The sequence below is a fragment of the Symphalangus syndactylus genome, chromosome 1, assembly GCF_028878055.3.
Source record: "Symphalangus syndactylus isolate Jambi chromosome 1, NHGRI_mSymSyn1-v2.1_pri, whole genome shotgun sequence".
NCBI classification, from domain to species: Eukaryota; Metazoa; Chordata; class Mammalia; order Primates; family Hylobatidae; genus Symphalangus; species Symphalangus syndactylus.
In genome coordinates this window covers 68585893-68604140 of record NC_072423.2, presented here as the reverse complement: position 1 = coordinate 68604140, position 18248 = coordinate 68585893, and the positions used below count along the sequence as shown (strand labels likewise).

At 35.8% G+C, this 18248-nt stretch overlaps 1 protein-coding gene and 1 pseudogene across 3 annotated transcripts in view; one reads left to right on the top strand and one right to left on the bottom strand.

The window, feature by feature from the left end:
* Positions 1–18248, bottom strand: part of SMCHD1 (structural maintenance of chromosomes flexible hinge domain containing 1) — a 155671-nt gene that overhangs the window by 103947 nt on the left and 33476 nt on the right. For 2 of the 3 annotated variants that reach the window (XR_008650063.2, XM_055237021.2), the window contains exons 7-15: positions 18015–18134; positions 12085–12251; positions 9661–9751; positions 8756–8966; positions 6149–6269; positions 5890–6073; positions 2624–2818; positions 714–827; positions 48–154 (exon numbers count right to left, since the gene is read on the bottom strand). Coding sequence is in view for 2 of the 3 variants with exons in the window: in XM_055237021.2 (XP_055092996.1) it covers positions 48–154; positions 714–827; positions 2624–2818; positions 5890–6073; positions 6149–6269; positions 8756–8966; positions 9661–9751; positions 12085–12251; positions 18015–18134 (1310 nt within the window). In the remaining variant the exon portion in view is untranslated. Of the gene's footprint in view, positions 1–47; positions 155–713; positions 828–2623; positions 2819–5889; positions 6074–6148; positions 6270–8755; positions 8967–9660; positions 9752–12084; positions 12252–16001; positions 16103–18014; positions 18135–18248 lie in introns of those variants that run through there. The other variant, XM_063640809.1, reaches the window with a different exon arrangement.
* Positions 13632–13666, top strand: LOC129461499 (uncharacterized; annotated as a pseudogene).

Genomic DNA, 18248 nt, shown 5'->3' with positions numbered 1-18248 from the left:
TTTCCAATTTTTCTTATTTCTGTCATGCATCTTGAAGCGTGACTTACCTTGCCATTTCATCTTCTACATATTTTTTAACAGCTTTCTCAGCAACTGTCCTATCCAGCTTTGCAATTGGCACAGTTTTTACTTCATCATATAGTGCCTGAGGTTCCTGAATAAATAAATTTACCAACATTTCAAAGAAAACTATTTAAATCTAGCTGTAATAAAAACAAACACCCATTTGTTTCTTCCAAAGAAATATATTTTATCCTAATTTAGTACATAAATAACAGCAGCTATTCTTACGTTACACCACAGTGTTTGTTTATATTTTTTACATAACCGCTGTAGTCCTAACATATCAAATATTAACAAGAAAGCATGGTATAGGGAAAAAACCCACTACAGTTTTGTAGTTACTCATTCTTGAGATAGAATTCTGGCTCCAGTGTTTACTAGTCAGTGGGCCCTAGAGGAAATATGACTTTATAAAATTAATTTGGTAACTAGTTATAATGTATATATGTTTACAAAAACTGAGCATATGATGTTAAATTGTATAGATTATTAAAAACATCAACTATGACACATAAAAATCCACACAAAAACTACAACCACTTTATCCAATGGAAAACTAGTCACTAGCAAAATACACTGTATCTTAACAATTATGCAAAAGTAAGTGTTATCAAGAAACTTTCAATATGTTTTATCACTTGCTGTCTTACCATTGCAATTTGAACCTCTCCTCCTGTAGCATATACTTCTCCATCATGATCGCCATAAAGAAAAAATCTTACTATGCTTCCATAAAAGAGGGGAAGTGTCTTGATTGTCTTGACCTAATATTTAGTTTAAAAAAAAGAAGCTTCAGTATTAAGATTTACAAAGAGAAATAGGCTTAATAATAATTTCGCAGAACTTCTTTATTACAAAGAAAAAAACCTGGGTAACTATCATTAGAAAAACTAATGAAAACAGCATTCTAATATTCAAATAAAATTGTATTTTTGAAGTTCTGTACTTAACAAATAGTTATAAAAATACGGCAGCTTCTTTATGCAAATGTGTTAGAATTAAGCATGTGTCTTACAAGTCCAGAATTCCTTCAAATTCAGTTATAATGAATGCCAACATACCTGAAACCTTTTTTACCCATAAAATTCTGCTCTCAGATGATGAACAGCAATTTATAAACTTTGACAAGTTAGTATTATTTTTCAAATACATCAGCTCAAAACTTGCCTATCATATTTCTTCTCCTTACTTGGCTTAAAAAATCTAAGGGAAATTTCCACTACTCCAATTCAGAAATTCCCAACAAGGACTATAAGAGTTTATCCCCAACCTACCTTGCCTGCCCCATTTCTAAACTATTTCTCTTCACACATACAATAGGCAGCAGGACAACCCAACTCTTACTACTTGCTGTTTTTCTGCACTTACCTATGCACGCACATCTCTATGCTCAGATTACCTTCTAGAAAGCACTTTACTCCATTACCACTAAGCATTTGACTAAACTGATCACTCCTTTCTTCTTGTAGCTCTTTACTTGGCTCTAGGGATGTCATATTCTGCTAGTTTCCTTCTATCTCACCAGCTTATCCCTGTCAGTCTCCTCTGCCAGCTCCTGCTTTTCATTCTAACCACTAAATGTTGGGAAAGCTCTAGGCTCAATCCTTTTACCTCTTTAGCTATACTCACCAAGTATAGGTGATCTCATCCAATTCTATAGCTTTAAATATATGATGGTGTCTCTCATTTACGGAGAGAACAGACAGCCTTCTACCTTGTAATTATCTGTGTAAACCTGAGCCTCTACCCCTTTCAAGGTCCACACAAATGTTACTTCTTTTCCAAAGTATTTAATGATCTGCTCTGTTCTTCCAGCCCACAACACCCACCAAAAAAAAAAAAGAAAATCCTCTCCTTCCCTCTCCTTCTAACCTGCCAAAACACTATTAATCCTTTCTTTCCATTGCATTGATCCACTTCTTACCTATTACTTATGCTTGCACTATCTCCATTGCTAGGATATAATATCACCAAGAACAAAGCACATCTCCTGGATCTCTGAATTCTCCACCACACAGTCAAAAGGTGTAGTAACTTACTATACTAGCAGATGCTTGACAAAAAAGTACTTAAAAATCATTACTTAACACATTACATTAAAAACAAACAAAAAGCACTGAGATCTCCACGTGAGTAAAGTTTAGTTTAGGAAACCATGAAAACCTTGTTAATTGAGCCTCTGGCAATAGTTTTCTTAATGCTATAATAAATTATGTAATTTAAAATCAGTTTGTCCTTTTCATTCTTACCTAGCTCCTGAGGAGCCAATATTTGCATTATTTGCTGTTACTGTTGTTAAATTCTAATACATCTAATTTAGTCTCAACTTCTACTAAAAACGGAATCTAAAAATAAGTTAAATTTCCTTAGAGATGATGGAAGACACTGATGTCAAACAGGCCTGTGAAGAGTCTGAATAAATGTTTTTCATGAAATGTGAGAACGGGAAAAAAAGAAATTTTTAAAAATAGCTTATTTTCTATACATGTGATTTTGCATGTGTTTTAAATTAAATTAAATTAAAAATTATAAGAAAAAAGTGACAGTAAGTTAAACCTACCAGCTGTCCTGCTTTGTATATCTTTCCATCCCATTCTATTGCTGCATATGTTGCCCAGGGACCTTGCTTTTTAGAAGGAAGATCAGGACGTGTAATTATTCCCTTAAAAAGTGTAAATTTTATTTGTTTATCATACTTTTCATGACAGTCCTTCAGCCACAAAGCAAATTCTCTGTCAATTTTCATTCGCTGTTCCTGTAGAATTTTAAAATGTTTTATGAAATATAGCTACTAGCAAACAAATATAACCATAAACATTTGTCATTCATTTTATTTTTTCCTTTCACATACTCCAATTCAGAAAACCTAATAAAAAATTAAATATTCTGCTGGATCCTTCCTCTGTACACATTTAGAATATTTCAAACAAATGCATTACCAAAGAAGAAAAATTTGATATTATTCTTAGAACCAAGGTCTCCCTGGTCAATATCAACAATAAAACCTTCCTTTCCGCCTTTAAGTCCTAGGATACACTAAAAACTGATGAACCCTTACTGCCTGGGAGGAGAACTAGCCAGCTCCACAAAAGGGATGAGTGGAGGCCTTCTAACTGTAAACCACATTCTCAATGGGACAATAAAAATCTCATTGTGTATCAAGTACTTTATAAACGTGAATACAATATACAAACAGACAGATGGTAAATCTGAAGAAGTAAAATTTCATTGGGGAAAACAATTGAGAAAAAGATGCCAAGAAAGACTCCTTATGAGGGTGATAATGAAAAAAGGCTGAGAAACACTGCTATGCAAAATGTACTTTTCTTTTTAATTTTCTCTTTTATATATAGAGCCTGTCCAAAAAATAAACTCATAATATAAAACTGAAGTGTTTTCTAATAATACTTAAGAAGATGTGTTTTTGCCAACCATTCTTCACCCTGTTGGGAGAGAATATAGAAATCTACATTCAAGTGTGGCCGGGCGCGGTGGCTCACGCTTGTAATCCCAGCACTTTGGGAGGCCGAGGCGGGCGGATCACGAGGTCAGGAGATCGAGACCATGGTGAAACCCCGTCTCTACTAAAAATACAAAAAATTAGCCGGGCGTGGTGGCGGGCGCCTGTAGTCCCAGCTACTCGGAGAGGCTGAGGCAGGAGAATGGCGTGAACCTGGGAGGCGGAGCTTGCAGTGAGCCGAGATCGCGCCACCGCACTCCAGCCTGGGTGACAGAGCGAGACTCCGTCTCAAAAAAAAAAAAAAAAAAAAAAAGAAATCTGCATTCAAGCATAAGGTGCTATACACTTGTTTGATGCTTGCCTCTAGGACAATGACGAGGTAAGACAATCTCCCCATTACATGCTTTCACAGAGGACAGTCTGTAAAGTTACAGAACTCCATTCCTTCTTACATACCTTATACCATAATATACCATTTCCAAAGGAAACTAAGGCAAAATTAAAAATAATTTCAGCCTAAGTTTTTGAAGCGTGCTGTGAAGAAGGATACTATCTTAGTTATTAATAAATTTGATTTTTTAAAAATTATATGAATGAAAAAGGAAATATATATACATGGTAAAGACTCAGAGGTCCAAAATGGTATACAGTTTCCAGGAAATTGCTGCCACCCTTACTCCTACACCTAGGTACCAACTCTTTCCCAAATCAGCAAATCATTGTTGTCAGTTTGCCAGCTGACATGGAGATTAAATTAATAACTAGGAACCAGAAAGTCTGACAACCAAAATGTTAAACTACCCTTCTAAAACTCTCAGGATGGATTCACTATCAACCAAACAATTTACCAAATGCATTAATTCCAGACACTCAATAACAGTCAAAGTACAATTCAGAAGGCATGTCAAGGTGACAGGTGATCTAGGGGAAAAGTATGCAGATATTCATTTTATAATATTCTAATATTCTTTCAACTTTTCTGTGTATTTGAACATTTCTTTTCCTTTTTTTTTTTTTTTTCCTTTTTAAATAGAGAGGGTGTCTCACTGTATTGCACATGCTGGTCTTGAACTCCTGGCCTGAAGCCATCCTCCTGCCTCAGCCTCTCAAGTAGCCAGGATTACAGGTGGAAACCATTATGCGCAGCTTGAATGTTTCAAAATTAGAAAATACATATTTTAAAAGTACAGTGTAACAAAGGAATAGAATTAACTTATTCTGGATAGCTTTTGAAAACACCCACTGCTCAATAAATGTTGGATAACTAACACCATATTATAAATGAATGCTAAGTGTATTATAAAGGAGTAGTAACTCATTTTGATAAGGTCTTTCTCAGTGCATAATTCTTAAAAGTGTCCTAATCTTCTATGATTCACAATCTTTATAAAAGCAAAATTAATTTCAACATCTTATAGGACTGACTACAAATACTATGTACTATGCACTGTATTTGTTGCCCAGCAATAAATTCATAATAAAATCATCTATTTCTTGGCAATTCAACATTAAACTACTGAAAGTGTAGTATCAAAAGTCTCTGAGGTCTGTGCACAGAATACAAGTACACTAGTTTACTAGTTTCACTCAACTTTTTAACAAATTTCAAAGTGAAATCATTCTTGTGGTATTAATACATGTATTTTAATACTGATCAATCTCAAACCTTTTAGCTCAAAGTACTTCACAGTTTTACCCAATTTTTACCCTCAAAACAAGCTAAAAATTGCACAATTAGGTTATTAATGTACAAATATAGCCCTTAAAGCGAATACAATTGTTCATACATGTTCTCATTAAGATGCTTCTGTGGCTTCTACTATGTCAAGGGCTAGATATTAAGATCTTGGCCAGGCGCGATGGCTCATGCCTGTAATCCCAACATTTTGGGAGACCAAGGCGAGTGGATCACCTGAGGTCAGGAGTTCGAGACCAGCCAGGCCAACATGGTGAAACCCCATCTCTACTAAAAATACAATAATTAGCCAGGCATGGTGGCACGCACCTGTAGTCCCAGCTATTTGGGAGGCTGAGGCAGGAGAATAGCTTGAACCTGGGAGGCAGCGGTTGCAGTGAGCTGAGATTGAGCCACTGCAATCCAGCCTGGGAAACAGAGTGAAACTCCTGTCTTAAAACAAACAAACAAACAAAAAAAAAACTAATGAAGATATGTAAATTCTATCCAAACCTAGTCTAATTAGCTTAAAATTTTTTAGTAATGTGAACACTTGACTGCTCATAAAAAAATTTATACATCATAGTCTTTTGATGCAAAATATCAATAAAAACCTACACTGCTAGTGTCTTCTTTTACTTAAAAATAAAACATTTGCAAATATTCACAACTTTATATTTAAAAATCTTACCTGTCCATTTAAAATCCTTGTAAAAAGGGTGTTCTTATCTTTCAATTTTAGCTCAAGATCCATAAACGTCAATTTATTTGTGCTGACCTGGAATTTGTCATTAGTGAATAATGCACCAGATATCCTATTGTAGCATTCAATTGGTGCAAGCCCTCTCTTCTTAGGAGGAGTACACCAGTCAAAGCTTGAACAGAACAAAATGTTAGTTAGTAAAAAAATTAAGTTGTAAAAACATAATTTCAGCAAAAATCAAACTTACTCTTCAACTGATGTATATGGTATTAATCGTCCATTCCAAAAACATTCAAAAATAGGCCTTTTCCCTCTAGCTGCTTTCTCAAGTATGAAACAATCATCATCATCATCTTCATCTTTTAATTCTAGATCAAAAGAGCAAATGGAACAAAATGTTTATTGCTAAAATGTGAGAAATAATGAAACAAACACATACAATGTTTCAAATTGCATTCTATAAAACCTAAAGGTAGTTTTATACTGTTTGCCCACAAAAAAGTAGGTTTACAAAGTGGTTCCACATTACGAATGGTGTCTATCATTTAAAAGTCAATAATTACTCATATATGAACCAATGTACTAGCTGCTGGGCCTGTCATCTTTAAAACCTATTCATGAGGCTAAAAGAGTCTTACATCCAAAAAGATTATCCCCTATAACAAAATCCCTCCTTCCTACAAATATAGGAGCTTAAATCCTGTATCTAAAACAGTTTCACAATTTTAGCAGAACTAGTATGTTCACATGAAAGTCACCTGAGAAATCTATGACATCTAATAGCAGCGAGTTTACCTAGTTTGAACAAATTAGTGAATGATGCTAAAATTAAGTTTACTTTTTAGAAATTATTTTCAGATTCAAGTAAGCAAGAAAAATGTACACAGAACTGTAAGATGTTACTATGCATCAAGAGCATTAATTTGCACAATTGTCTATAATCTTATGTTTATTAGCAACACACTCTCATGTATCCAGATAAATTAGGATTAAACAACGTGATCCTGACATATTAACACCTCAGCTACCCTGGCATTAGTTTACCCACCTAAAACAAAACCTTCTCCCTAAAAGCCCTCACAAGAAGTCTCTTATATTAAAGGTGCTTTCAATCAAACAAAATCACTTTGCTCTTAGAGGAGAATCCCTCTGATTGATCACTCAACTTACTTGCTCTTCTTTTTAAGGCAGCATTTGAAAAAAATTGTATCTTTTTGTCTATTAGCACATAAAAATTGGAAACAGCAAATTTAAGAGGTCAGAGATGGCCAGGCACAGTGGCTTACGCCTGTAATCCTAGCACTTTGGGAGGCTGGGGTGGGAGGATTACCTGAGCTCAGGAGTTTGAGACTACCCTAGGCAACATGACAAAACCTTGTCTCTAATAAAATACAAAAAATTAGCCTGGCATGGTGGTGGGCACCTGTAGTCCCAGTTACTCAGGAGGCTGATCCATGAGAATTGCTTGAACCTGGGAGGCAGAGATTGCAGTGAGCCTAGATTGTGTCACTGCACTCCAGCCTGTGTGGCAACACAAGACTTTTGTCTCCAAAAAATAAAAAACAAAACCAAAAAGGCCAGTGGAGCCACTGAGTAACAATATGTACTGGGCAGGAGCACTTAATAAATAGTGTTGAGCACTATTCTGAGAAGTTGCCCCAGTTTTTAAATTTGATCTTCACAACACCTCTATGAGGTGTGAACTACCCATTTCCCAGATAAGGAAACTAAGGTAGAGAGTAGTTTGTCCAACAGCAAGTGGCAAAGATGGGATTCAAATTAGGAAATCTGGTTGCAGACCCTAGATAACCAAGAATGTACTAAGGAAGTATTCTGAATGAAAAAGTGTAATATTGTTAACCTATAAATTCAATGCAATCCCAATAATCTCACTAGAATTACTTTAAGTGAATGTACGAAGCTGATTCCAAAATTATCTAGAAGAGCAAAAGTATTCTCAAAAAGGAACAAGTGAAAATTTTTCCCAAAGATACCAAATTACAAGATAAAGCTACAAGACAGTATCATTACTCATATTAAAAAAAAATAAAATAGTACTTTATAGTAAATAATCTAGACCTATGTACTTATGGGAACTTTATATTATAAAAGTTCTAACTCTTGGGTAAATTATAACATTCAATAACTGGTGCTAAGAAACTGAATATGAATACCACATAGAAAATAATTGTTAAATCCCTATCTCTCTACTGGAAAAAAAAAAGGGGGGAGGGACACCAGGTGTGGTGGCTCACACCTGTAATCCTAGTACTTTGGGAGGCCAAGGCCAGAGGATTGTTTCAGGCCAGGATTTCAAGACCAGCCTGGGCAACATGGCAAGACCCCATCACTCAAAAATTTAAATAGATAAAACCCCACCTTGCTCTACATACAAAAAAGGAAAACACAGATGCATTGACCATAAAATGACAACAAAAACAAAAAAGCTACAGGAGATTTATATAATCTTGAGATGTAAAAAGCCTTTCTACAGTAAGACAAAATCAGAAAGCATAAAGAAAAAACTAATAAATACGACTGCATAAAGCATAAAACTGCAAAGAAGATAAAGAGAAGACAAAGGAACATATAAAGGATTAATATGCATACATATCTAAAAGTTTGGCTTCATAACAACTAAGAGTTCATTAAAGATTTACTCATCTAGAAATGAATGTACACAAAAATCAGGAATTACAAAAATTACAAATACCTAACAACCTAAGACTTGCATAAGAAAAAATTTTAATATTTATCTAACCTGAATAGCCCAACTGATAATTATTTAGAAAAACAAATCACTGTCCTAAATCACAACTTCGTATTTTATAACTAAGATAACAGATTAACATACTTGATGGAAAGCATGGATCATCAGGGTAAGTTTCTCTATCATACAAGAATGGATGATAACGGATAATCCCTTCCACTACACCGTCTCCTTCAACATGAGCTTTGAATTCAAAACTATCAGCTGCTGTGTTTACATACAATGTCTGCATGTCGTCTTGTATTTCCCTTAGGTTGACAATCTTAGGTACCTTCCCTTTTTCAAACATAGAAATCTAAAATAAAAATGAAACAAAAATAATTAAATTCTATGGTAACTTTACTTTTGTTCTCAGCTATGATTCAACAATAGAATAAGCAAAAATTATTTGTACAAGTAATAATCTGGCTTAATGAAATATATATATATTTATACGAGTTAAACAGCTTTAAGTAGCATCTCAATAAGGAACATACTACTATAAAATATAAAGTAAGCAAAGAAACAGCAAATCAGAGCTGAAGGACAGAAAAGTCACGAGTAAATTTAAGGTTTCTTGCTAGAGGTAGGAAGTGGGACAACATTGTATGTAAAATTCTAACGTGTGGGTTACAGTATTGAGAATCCAATACTCAAATGCTCTGTGCTGCCAAACCTTGTCACCATGATATAACTTCTACAAACAAAAGGAAAGCTACATTATCTCCCTTTTCCTCCATGCTTCAAGAGATGATTGATGTTCAGTAACAATGCATAGCTCTACAGGAGACAAAAAAAGATAAACCAAGCACTACAGTAAATAAAGGTTTGAGAAAAATACATCTAGGAATAATCTCTTTAGTTGAGTATCAAACAATGAAAGTAGTTTGGTAAAAAACAAGGAGAGAGAAGTTGTCTAATTATCAAGTGTTTTTTATTATCCTGAGTCATTTGGAACTGGAACAAATATCTCATAATTTTTAATATTTTAAGATGGATTTTTCTCTTACTTCAATATCAATATTGTTGAAAGGTTCAACTTCTTTTGATGTTCGTATTTCATTTCCTTTTGGGCCATGAATATAGTAATGATAAATATGCCTAAAATAGAGAAGAATAATTTTATACTTTTAATTCACATAAAATTATAGTTAATGTAATCTATCAAAATATTTTAACACTACTTACTAGGTATCAAGCACTTTATTAAGCATTTTAAAATATATATTCCATTTAATGGTAAAAACAATTGAGATGCAGGTATTATTGCATCTCATTTTACAGATATAGAACCTGGGGTGCAAGAAGTGTATGTAAGTTATCTGACATCACAGAACAGAGTTAGGGAGCCGTGGGCTTCAACCCAGGCCTTACCAAGTTCAAAGACCACATATACCACTTCCAAGAGGAATAATTCATCAAATAAATATAAACTAGATAGCAAGAGTCTATAATTCTACTTGCCAGGTACATTCCAGAAAGGACTCAATTATCGGTGGTAAACTGGATTAGATATCTAATCTCAATAAGAGAATACCATTCTAGAACAGCAGTCCCCAACCTTTTTGGCACCAAAACCAGTTTCATGGAAGACAATTTTTCCAGAGATGGGAGTTGAAGGGGGGTGATTTGGGATGAAAATGTTCCACCTCAGATCAACAGGCACTAGAGTCTCATAAGGAGCACGCAATACCTCACACGCACAGTTCACATTAGGGTTCGTGCTCCTATGAGAAATCTAGTGCTGCCACTGATCTGACAGGAGGCGGAGCCAGGTGGTAATGCTCACTCGGGCCCACCACTCATTGTGGGGCCGGGTTCCTAAAAGGCCACAGATGGGTATCAGTTCACGACCCGAGCATTGGGCACCCCTGTTCTAGAACATTCATCTCTCCTCTCCTATAGCACTGAGACAATCTTACCCTAACATTCCAAAAACAAAACTAGTAAGTTTGACACCATCTCACTGAAAACCAACACTTTGGAAAGCAACACCTCTTTATTTTTTTAGAAAAGGTTAAAAAAGATTGTATTTTGGTAACATTGTTCAGAATTATAAAATACCATGTCTTTATTCGTGAAATAGAAATTTGCAATATTTCTTCATAATCCTTCTTTGTTAGAGCAAGAGTATATTTAAATTATGTGTTAATGTACACTGAGTTCCTTCAATAAACTATAAAATAGCTAATAAAATATGTACTTGAAGAAAACTGCAAAGTCCTATTTAAATACCGTGGGTAACAGGGATAATAAACAGAACTATTCAACAAGAAAAAAGGTATTCCTAAAACCAAATTTATTTTCCCATAAAAAAATTTTAAAATTCTCTTAGCGTATAATTATGTATAAAATTGAGACTCTCAAGAACAATAGCCTTTTGGGTAAATGTAAAAAGATACATTTTTAAAATATGAATTTTGAGCAGATGTACCCATTTTGCAAGTCTCAGTAAATCAGACTAATGCAAATTAGGGAAACAATACAGTAAATCGTACGTATCACATAGCTATAAAAAAAAAAAGTTTAGGCCAGGCGCGGTGGCTCACGCCTGTAATCCCAGTACTTTGGGAAGCTGAGGTGGGTGGATCACCTGAGGTCAGGACCAGCCTGGCCAACACGGCAAAACCCTGTCTCTACTAAAAATACAAAAATTAGTTGAGTGTGGTGGCACGCGCCTGTAATCCTAGCTACTCGGGAGGCTGAGGCAGGAGAATCGCTTGAACCCAGGAGGTGGTGGTTGCAGTGAGCCGAGAGTACACTATTGCACGCCAGCCTGGGCAACAAGAGTGAAACTCTGTCTCAAAAAAAAAAAAAAATATTTAGAGTCATTAAATAACTATTCGTCTGATTTGGTCTAATGGGATATAGAGTCCCTACAAGTTTTACTGGAATAAAAACACAATGATTATTTTCAGTACTAATGTCATATAGGCACATATGTACATATATTTTTTATTTTAATAGGCTTGATGCATTCATTCACTTGATAAACATTTGAGCATCTACCATGTAGCAAGTATTCTTCTAGAAGACATTGGAGATACAGCAGTGAATTTAACAACAACAAAAATAAGTATATATGGTATGGAAGATTATGACAGGTCCTATGGAAAAGAAGCACAAAACGGGGTCATGGAAGTGATATAGTGCTCAATTGGACAAATTGTGAAGTTCATTTTTAATTTTATAATATTGTCAAAATCCTGTGCCTCAAATAATGCTCAGTACGCTAGAGGTGATCTATAAATATTTACAGAATGAATGAATAGAGAGCTATTTTAACACCAATATCAGAGTACCGGATAATACTAAAGGGAAGAAAATGAGACAAGAGCAAAAAGGATACCAAAGAGGCTTCAGTGTATCTGTAATATTTTCTGTTTTAAAAAAGTTAAGTAGCAACATTTCCTAAGCCAAATATAATTACTTACGCTAACTGTCGTGTCCAAAGGTGGAAATAATTTTTCAAGTACTGTATGTGTTCTGGTTGTACCCCTGTGATAACCACAGCAGTAAAGCTATCTTTTTCCTTCTCCTCTATGATAAGATGATGCAGAAATCTTTCATCATCATTTGTAATGTGAACAGAATCAGAGGGCTAGAAGAGTGAACAGAAATACAACAGATTAAATCATCTAAATTATAATTATACAAATAGCTATTGCATCAAATTTTAATGTGATTTACTTGGAGTTTCACAAATAGGCTTCAGAAAAGCTTTTGGAGGAAATTGGCCCAATACAACAAATTGGCTGAGTATGTGACAACACTGTGAAGACAAGGGAACTTTCACACAAACTGCTAAACTAGCATGCATAAAGTGCACCCTATCTTATAATGCTAAACCGATTTTAGAATCATAAAGGAAAAGGTAAAGACAAATACTGAGTTTTAAAATGCCTTAAAAAAATTGAGGACACTTACCCTAGGGTAGAATGAACCCTTGCCTTGCTTGGGAGACCTACCACTTAACTTGGTCAGGACCAATGCCCAGCCCTCCATGTTCAAGAAAACTACAGGGCAGGCTGGACCCAGCTAGCTAAGCCCAAACACATAGTGCTTAAAAGTAAAATCATCCTGGACACCAGTCCACTTTCAGAGAATATCTAAAACTTATGGAAGGGAGGTAGCAGGGGAATTTGAGGATAAAATTACAAACTTCTCCATCTGTAGTATGAATCTATGTTTTAAAAAATTGCAGGCCGGGTGCGGTAGCTCACTCCTGTAATCCCAGCACTTTGGGAGGTTGAGGCGGGCAGATCACCTGAGGTCAGGAGTTCAAGACCAGCCTGGCCAACAAGCCGAAACCCCATCTCTACTTAAAATACAAAAGTAGCCAGGCGTGGTGGTACACGCCTATAAACCCAGCTACTAGGGAGGCTGAGGCAGGAGAATCGCTTGAGTCCGGGAGGCTGAGGTTGCAGTGAGCTAAGATCACGCCACTGCACTCCAGCCTGGGCAACAAGCATGTCTCAAAAAACAAACAAACAAAAAACAAGGTATGCACGCACGTGTGTGTGTGCGCGTATTCATATACAGTCATGTGCCACATAACATTTCTGTCAACAATTGACTGCAGTGGTCCCATAAGATGATACAGTATTGTAAAATTAGTGTACCTTTTCTATGTTTAGCTACACAAATATTTACCATTCTGTTACAACTACCTGGGGTAACAAGCTATACAAATTTGTAGACTAGGAGCAGTACCCTATACCATATAGCCTAGGTGTGTAGTAGGCTATGCCATCTAAGTTTGTATAAGTACACTCTATGATGTTCACATAGCAACAAAATAACCTAATGACACATTTCTCAGAATGTATCCCTGTCCTTAAGTGATAGGAGACTATATCTACTGTGTATGTTGCTATATACATTTTAAAACTGTGGAAATAAAAACAGACTAAACTATTCTATTTAGGAAATCAGTTGATTTTTAAAAATAAGTATGTATGATTACTTGCTTAATTAAAAACAGTGTTACAGCTCTTTTAGAATTTGTCTATCAAATTCTAAAATTTCTGATTAAAAAAACAATAAATCCTTAAGACCATACCCCTTCAAAACCATTATAATGCATCTCTATACACTAAATTGCTAATATCACAGCTACAGTATACACAAGTAACATTTCATATACTTTTGAGTCAGGAGATTAGTCTGAATTTACTAATGATGCAAATTCATTATCCAAATATTTATCAAGCATCTTCTGTAAGTCCTATGCCTCAACTTGGGCCTGAGAAAGATAGGTTCAAGATAAATAAGACAGTGCCTTTGTGCTCTACAAATTCCATCTGGTAGGAGATGAAAAAACAAATGATTACAAAACAATATGCCATTACGTATGAAGATATGAACCAAGAGCTACAGAGGTAAAACGAGGGTGACAGTCACCCAGCAGATGACTGAATAGTAACATTCCAGACAAATGAGAACATGAATTCAAGAGCATAAAGGAAATAAGGTAGTTTTAGGATATATGATAAACATATGATAAAAGATGAGGCGGGATGGCTGAATTACAGCAGTGGAAAGTGGGTGGAAGAGGATAGATGAAAGAAAATAATATAAAAGACAAAATTGAATGTGCTGAATGATTAACAAAAAGGATTACCAACTTTAACTGCATGGCTAGTGGATGCCATTAATTGAAAAGGGTAGTTGAAAGGAAGACAGGAGAAGGAGAGAATAAGAAAGGTTTATGGATAATATTTGATCTCTTTCTTTTAAGAGACAAGGTCTCTCTATGTTGCCCAGCTGGTCTTGAACTCCTGGGCTCAAGAGATTCTCCCTCCTCAGCCTCCCAAACTGCTAGGACTACAGGCATGAGCCACTGTGCCCAGCCAATATTTGACTTCAAAGGTACCAAAAGTGAGTTACTCCTCGAACACCTAATTGAACCTGGAACATCTAATTGAACCTGGAAATGAGTGTACTGGATATGATCAGTTGGTATTCATCATCCGTTCCTACCACCTTTTACTGTACTCTCTCGGGCTGCAGAGGTTGGAAGGCAAAAAAATACTGTTTGGATTGTGGATGAAAATTAGGTTTCACCAATTAGATGTACTAGCCAAAATCTGGATGCCAAAAATGAAGCAGAGGCTATTTCCTGAAGTTTCTTAAAAGTTTTCTGTTATCACATAAGGCACTGAAAGATCAGTAACCAGGTTTCAGGTTTAAAGTGTCAAAAGGCCACTGCAGCCCTAATTATGGCCAGAAACTGTTTTCCAGTTTTGGAGCAATTGTGGCAGTGAGATCATTCCAACTCTTGAATCACAGATACAGCAGTGAGTTCCTGAATTCCAGACCCAGTGGTGGTCCTCCAACTGAATGATTCTAGCAAATGTTGCAGCATCCCTCCAGGATAACTTCAGAGTCCTGGCATCATTCTAGAAGGCTTAGCCCATAATTCATTCCTTTGGCCCTTCCAATAATCAGGTAAGCATCTAATTCCCTCTATTAAATATTTTCTGTTTAAAGGGCCTAGGATGGTTTGTTTCCTTTGCTGAAGCTAGCATGATTCAGTGTCTCAGTCTTGAGAAAAGTTTTCACATGAAACACAGATTTGAGAGCTTTTGACATAAGTAGCAAATATACATCTTTAGAAAAGGTAAGACCGTTGACTATAGAACAAGAACCACCAACTCCACCCACATTCTGAAAACTGCTCACAGGTCAGAGATAGAAGTCCAACAAAAATAGGCTGGAAAAGACTGGTCAGAAAAGGAAACAGACCAGGTACTTGTTGGTACCCATGAAACATTTGTTCGGAAGAACTAAGCACAAAACACAGAAAAGGCTGGCAGAAAAATGGTGCTCCAAGAGACACAGTTGTATACAAGCTTTGTAATATGCACAGTTTCAAAAACCACCTAAATTCTCAATTCCTATTTTTCACCAGTTTTATCATGGCAAGTAATATTTCCACCATTATATTTTATAGGGCTTTGTGGTGGTTAAGACAAGATGGAATACTGTTATGCAAAAATATCAAAATATGCAATTTGTTAAGTAAATGAAACAAAGAAAAGAAAGTAATGTCCTGCACAAAGGGTATATTAAGTTATCGAGAAAAAAGTGGATAATAAAATGGAAAAAAAATCCAACCCATCAACTAATGAAAGAAAAGGTTTTTTTTTTTTAAATTATCAAATGGCCAACATTTTGCTGCCCTTTCCCCTTCTCACTCTTTTGAAAAATAAATGGTCAGACATGTACTTTCATACAGTTGTTGGAAGTGTATGTGACTTTGGGTTTAACCTTTCTGACAAGCAGTTTTGAAATACATGCCATGAACATTTAAAAAGTTCAAATTCAGGCTGGGCATGGTGGCTCACACCTGTAATCCTAGCACTTTGGGAGGCCGAGGTGGGCAGACTGCCTGAGGTCAGGAGTTCGAGACCAGTCTGGCCAACATGGTGAAACTCCGTCTCCACTAAAAAAAAAAAAAAAAAAGAAAAAAAGAAAAAGAAAAAAATTAGCAGGGCGTGGTGGTATGCGCCTGTAATCCCAGTTACTCAGGAGGCTGAAGCAGGGGAATTGCTTCAACCAGGGAGCCAGAGGTTGCAGGGAGCTGAGATCACGCCACTGCACTCCAGCCTGGGTGACAGAGCGAGACTCCGTCTCAAAAAAAAAAAAAAATTCAAATTCATTATCACAGCTATTAAAATTATAACAATCTAAACTAAGAAAAAAATCTGTAATTCAGGTAAGATGTTATGCAAAGATATTCATCGGATTGTCTTTACCATTACTGTAAAATCCTTTAAATAAGCCAAATGCTCAACAGAATCATGAAATTATGTTACAATCATTGAAGGAAATGTTATAAAGCTACTAAAAACTGTTGTGTATCAAAATATTCTATAAGATGGGGAAATACTCAACATGTTAATTTTTTAAATGTGGGATCAAAACTATTAAGTACATATTTTAAAAAGCTGAATTAGAAGGAAATTCACCAAAATGTTTCAGTAGGCTTCTCTAGGACTTGGGAGTATTTTTATCTTCCTTAGGCTTTCCTATAAAGTTTCCTACAAGTTGTTTTAGAATCAGAAAGCCAAATTTTTAAAAGTTCAAAATTACCCTTTAAAAATTTTTTATTGTTTTGAGACAGTCTTGCTCTATCGCCCAAATTGGAATGTAGTGGCGTGATCATAGCTCACTTGCAGCTGGGCTCAAGTGATCCTCCCACCTCAGCCTGCTGATTTGCTGGGACTACAGGTGCACACCACCACACCCGGTTTTTTTTTTTTTTTTTAGTAGAGACAAGGTCTCGTATGTTACAGAGGCTGGTCTTAAACTCCCGAGTTCAAGCAATCCTCCCACCTCAGCTTCCCAAAGTACTGGTATTACAGGACTGAGCCACCATGCCCAGCCCAAAATCACTTTAAAATAAAGATTTTCCCGTAATCCTAACACTTTGGGAGGCCAAGGTTGGAAGACTGCCTGAGTCCAGGAGTTCGAGGCTGCTGTGAACTGTGATAGCACCACTACACTCTAGTCTAGAGGGACAGAGTGAGACCCCATCTCTTAAAATAATAAGTAAACTAACATATATTAAAAATTTTAGATTAAAAATCGTGTTTCAGGCTGGGCGTGGTGGCTCACATCTGTAATCCTAGCACTTTGGGAGGTTGAGGCGGGTGGATCATTTGAGGTCAGGAGTTCAAAACCAGCCTGGCCAACATGGTGAAACACTGTCTCTACCAAAAATACAAAACAATTAGCAGGGCGTGGTGGCAAGCACCTGTAATCCCAGCTACTCGAGAGGCTGAGGCAGGAGAATATCTTGAACACAGGAGGTGGAGGTTGCAGCAAGCTGAGGTTGTGCCACTGCACTCCAGCGTGGGAGACAGAGTGAGACTCCATCTCAAAAAAAAAAAAAATCATGTTTCAAACAAAGAAGAGTTGAAGGAATGTACAATAAATATACCATTTACTTGCCACCAAGATTCAAATTTGTTAACATTTTGTATTATGAACACAAGAATTTCAATGCAAACTTGTAACAGCAATCTCTCATTTATTTCTCCAGAGGTCCAATTTCCTGAAAGTCCATTACCCTATTACTGTTTTTCTACTCTGTAATTTTATTATATAACAAAGATTTTAAAACCCAAATTCAGACCAGAGGAAAAAGTTTATAATCCTATAAGCAATTTACAGAAAGCTTAGTAAGCTTTATGAGACAACTTGTCTGAAGATTTTTGGCTTGAGAAAGCCCATTTTTGTTATTATGACTAAAGGAAAGGGTAACTCATTTTGAAAATTTCATACCTTCAAGTTAAGTTCTGTTCTACCATCTACCCAAAGGAGTAAATTTATAATTATGAGTTAAAGTGTATTGTACCTTTCTGTTTCTAATATATCCACTATATATTGCCTCTTTATTTTTCTCCTTCTTCTCAAAATCTTCTTTAGAAAGCACAAGCTCATGAACATCTTGGGAATCTGCAGGTTTGCTTATCATCTGTTAAATATTAAAAAGAGTACTTTTTAAATTCCTAATAAACTGGTTAATGCATTTAGACAGAGTCAACTTCAAAATATTTTGATCAACTTTCATTTATAAGAAATCTTTTTA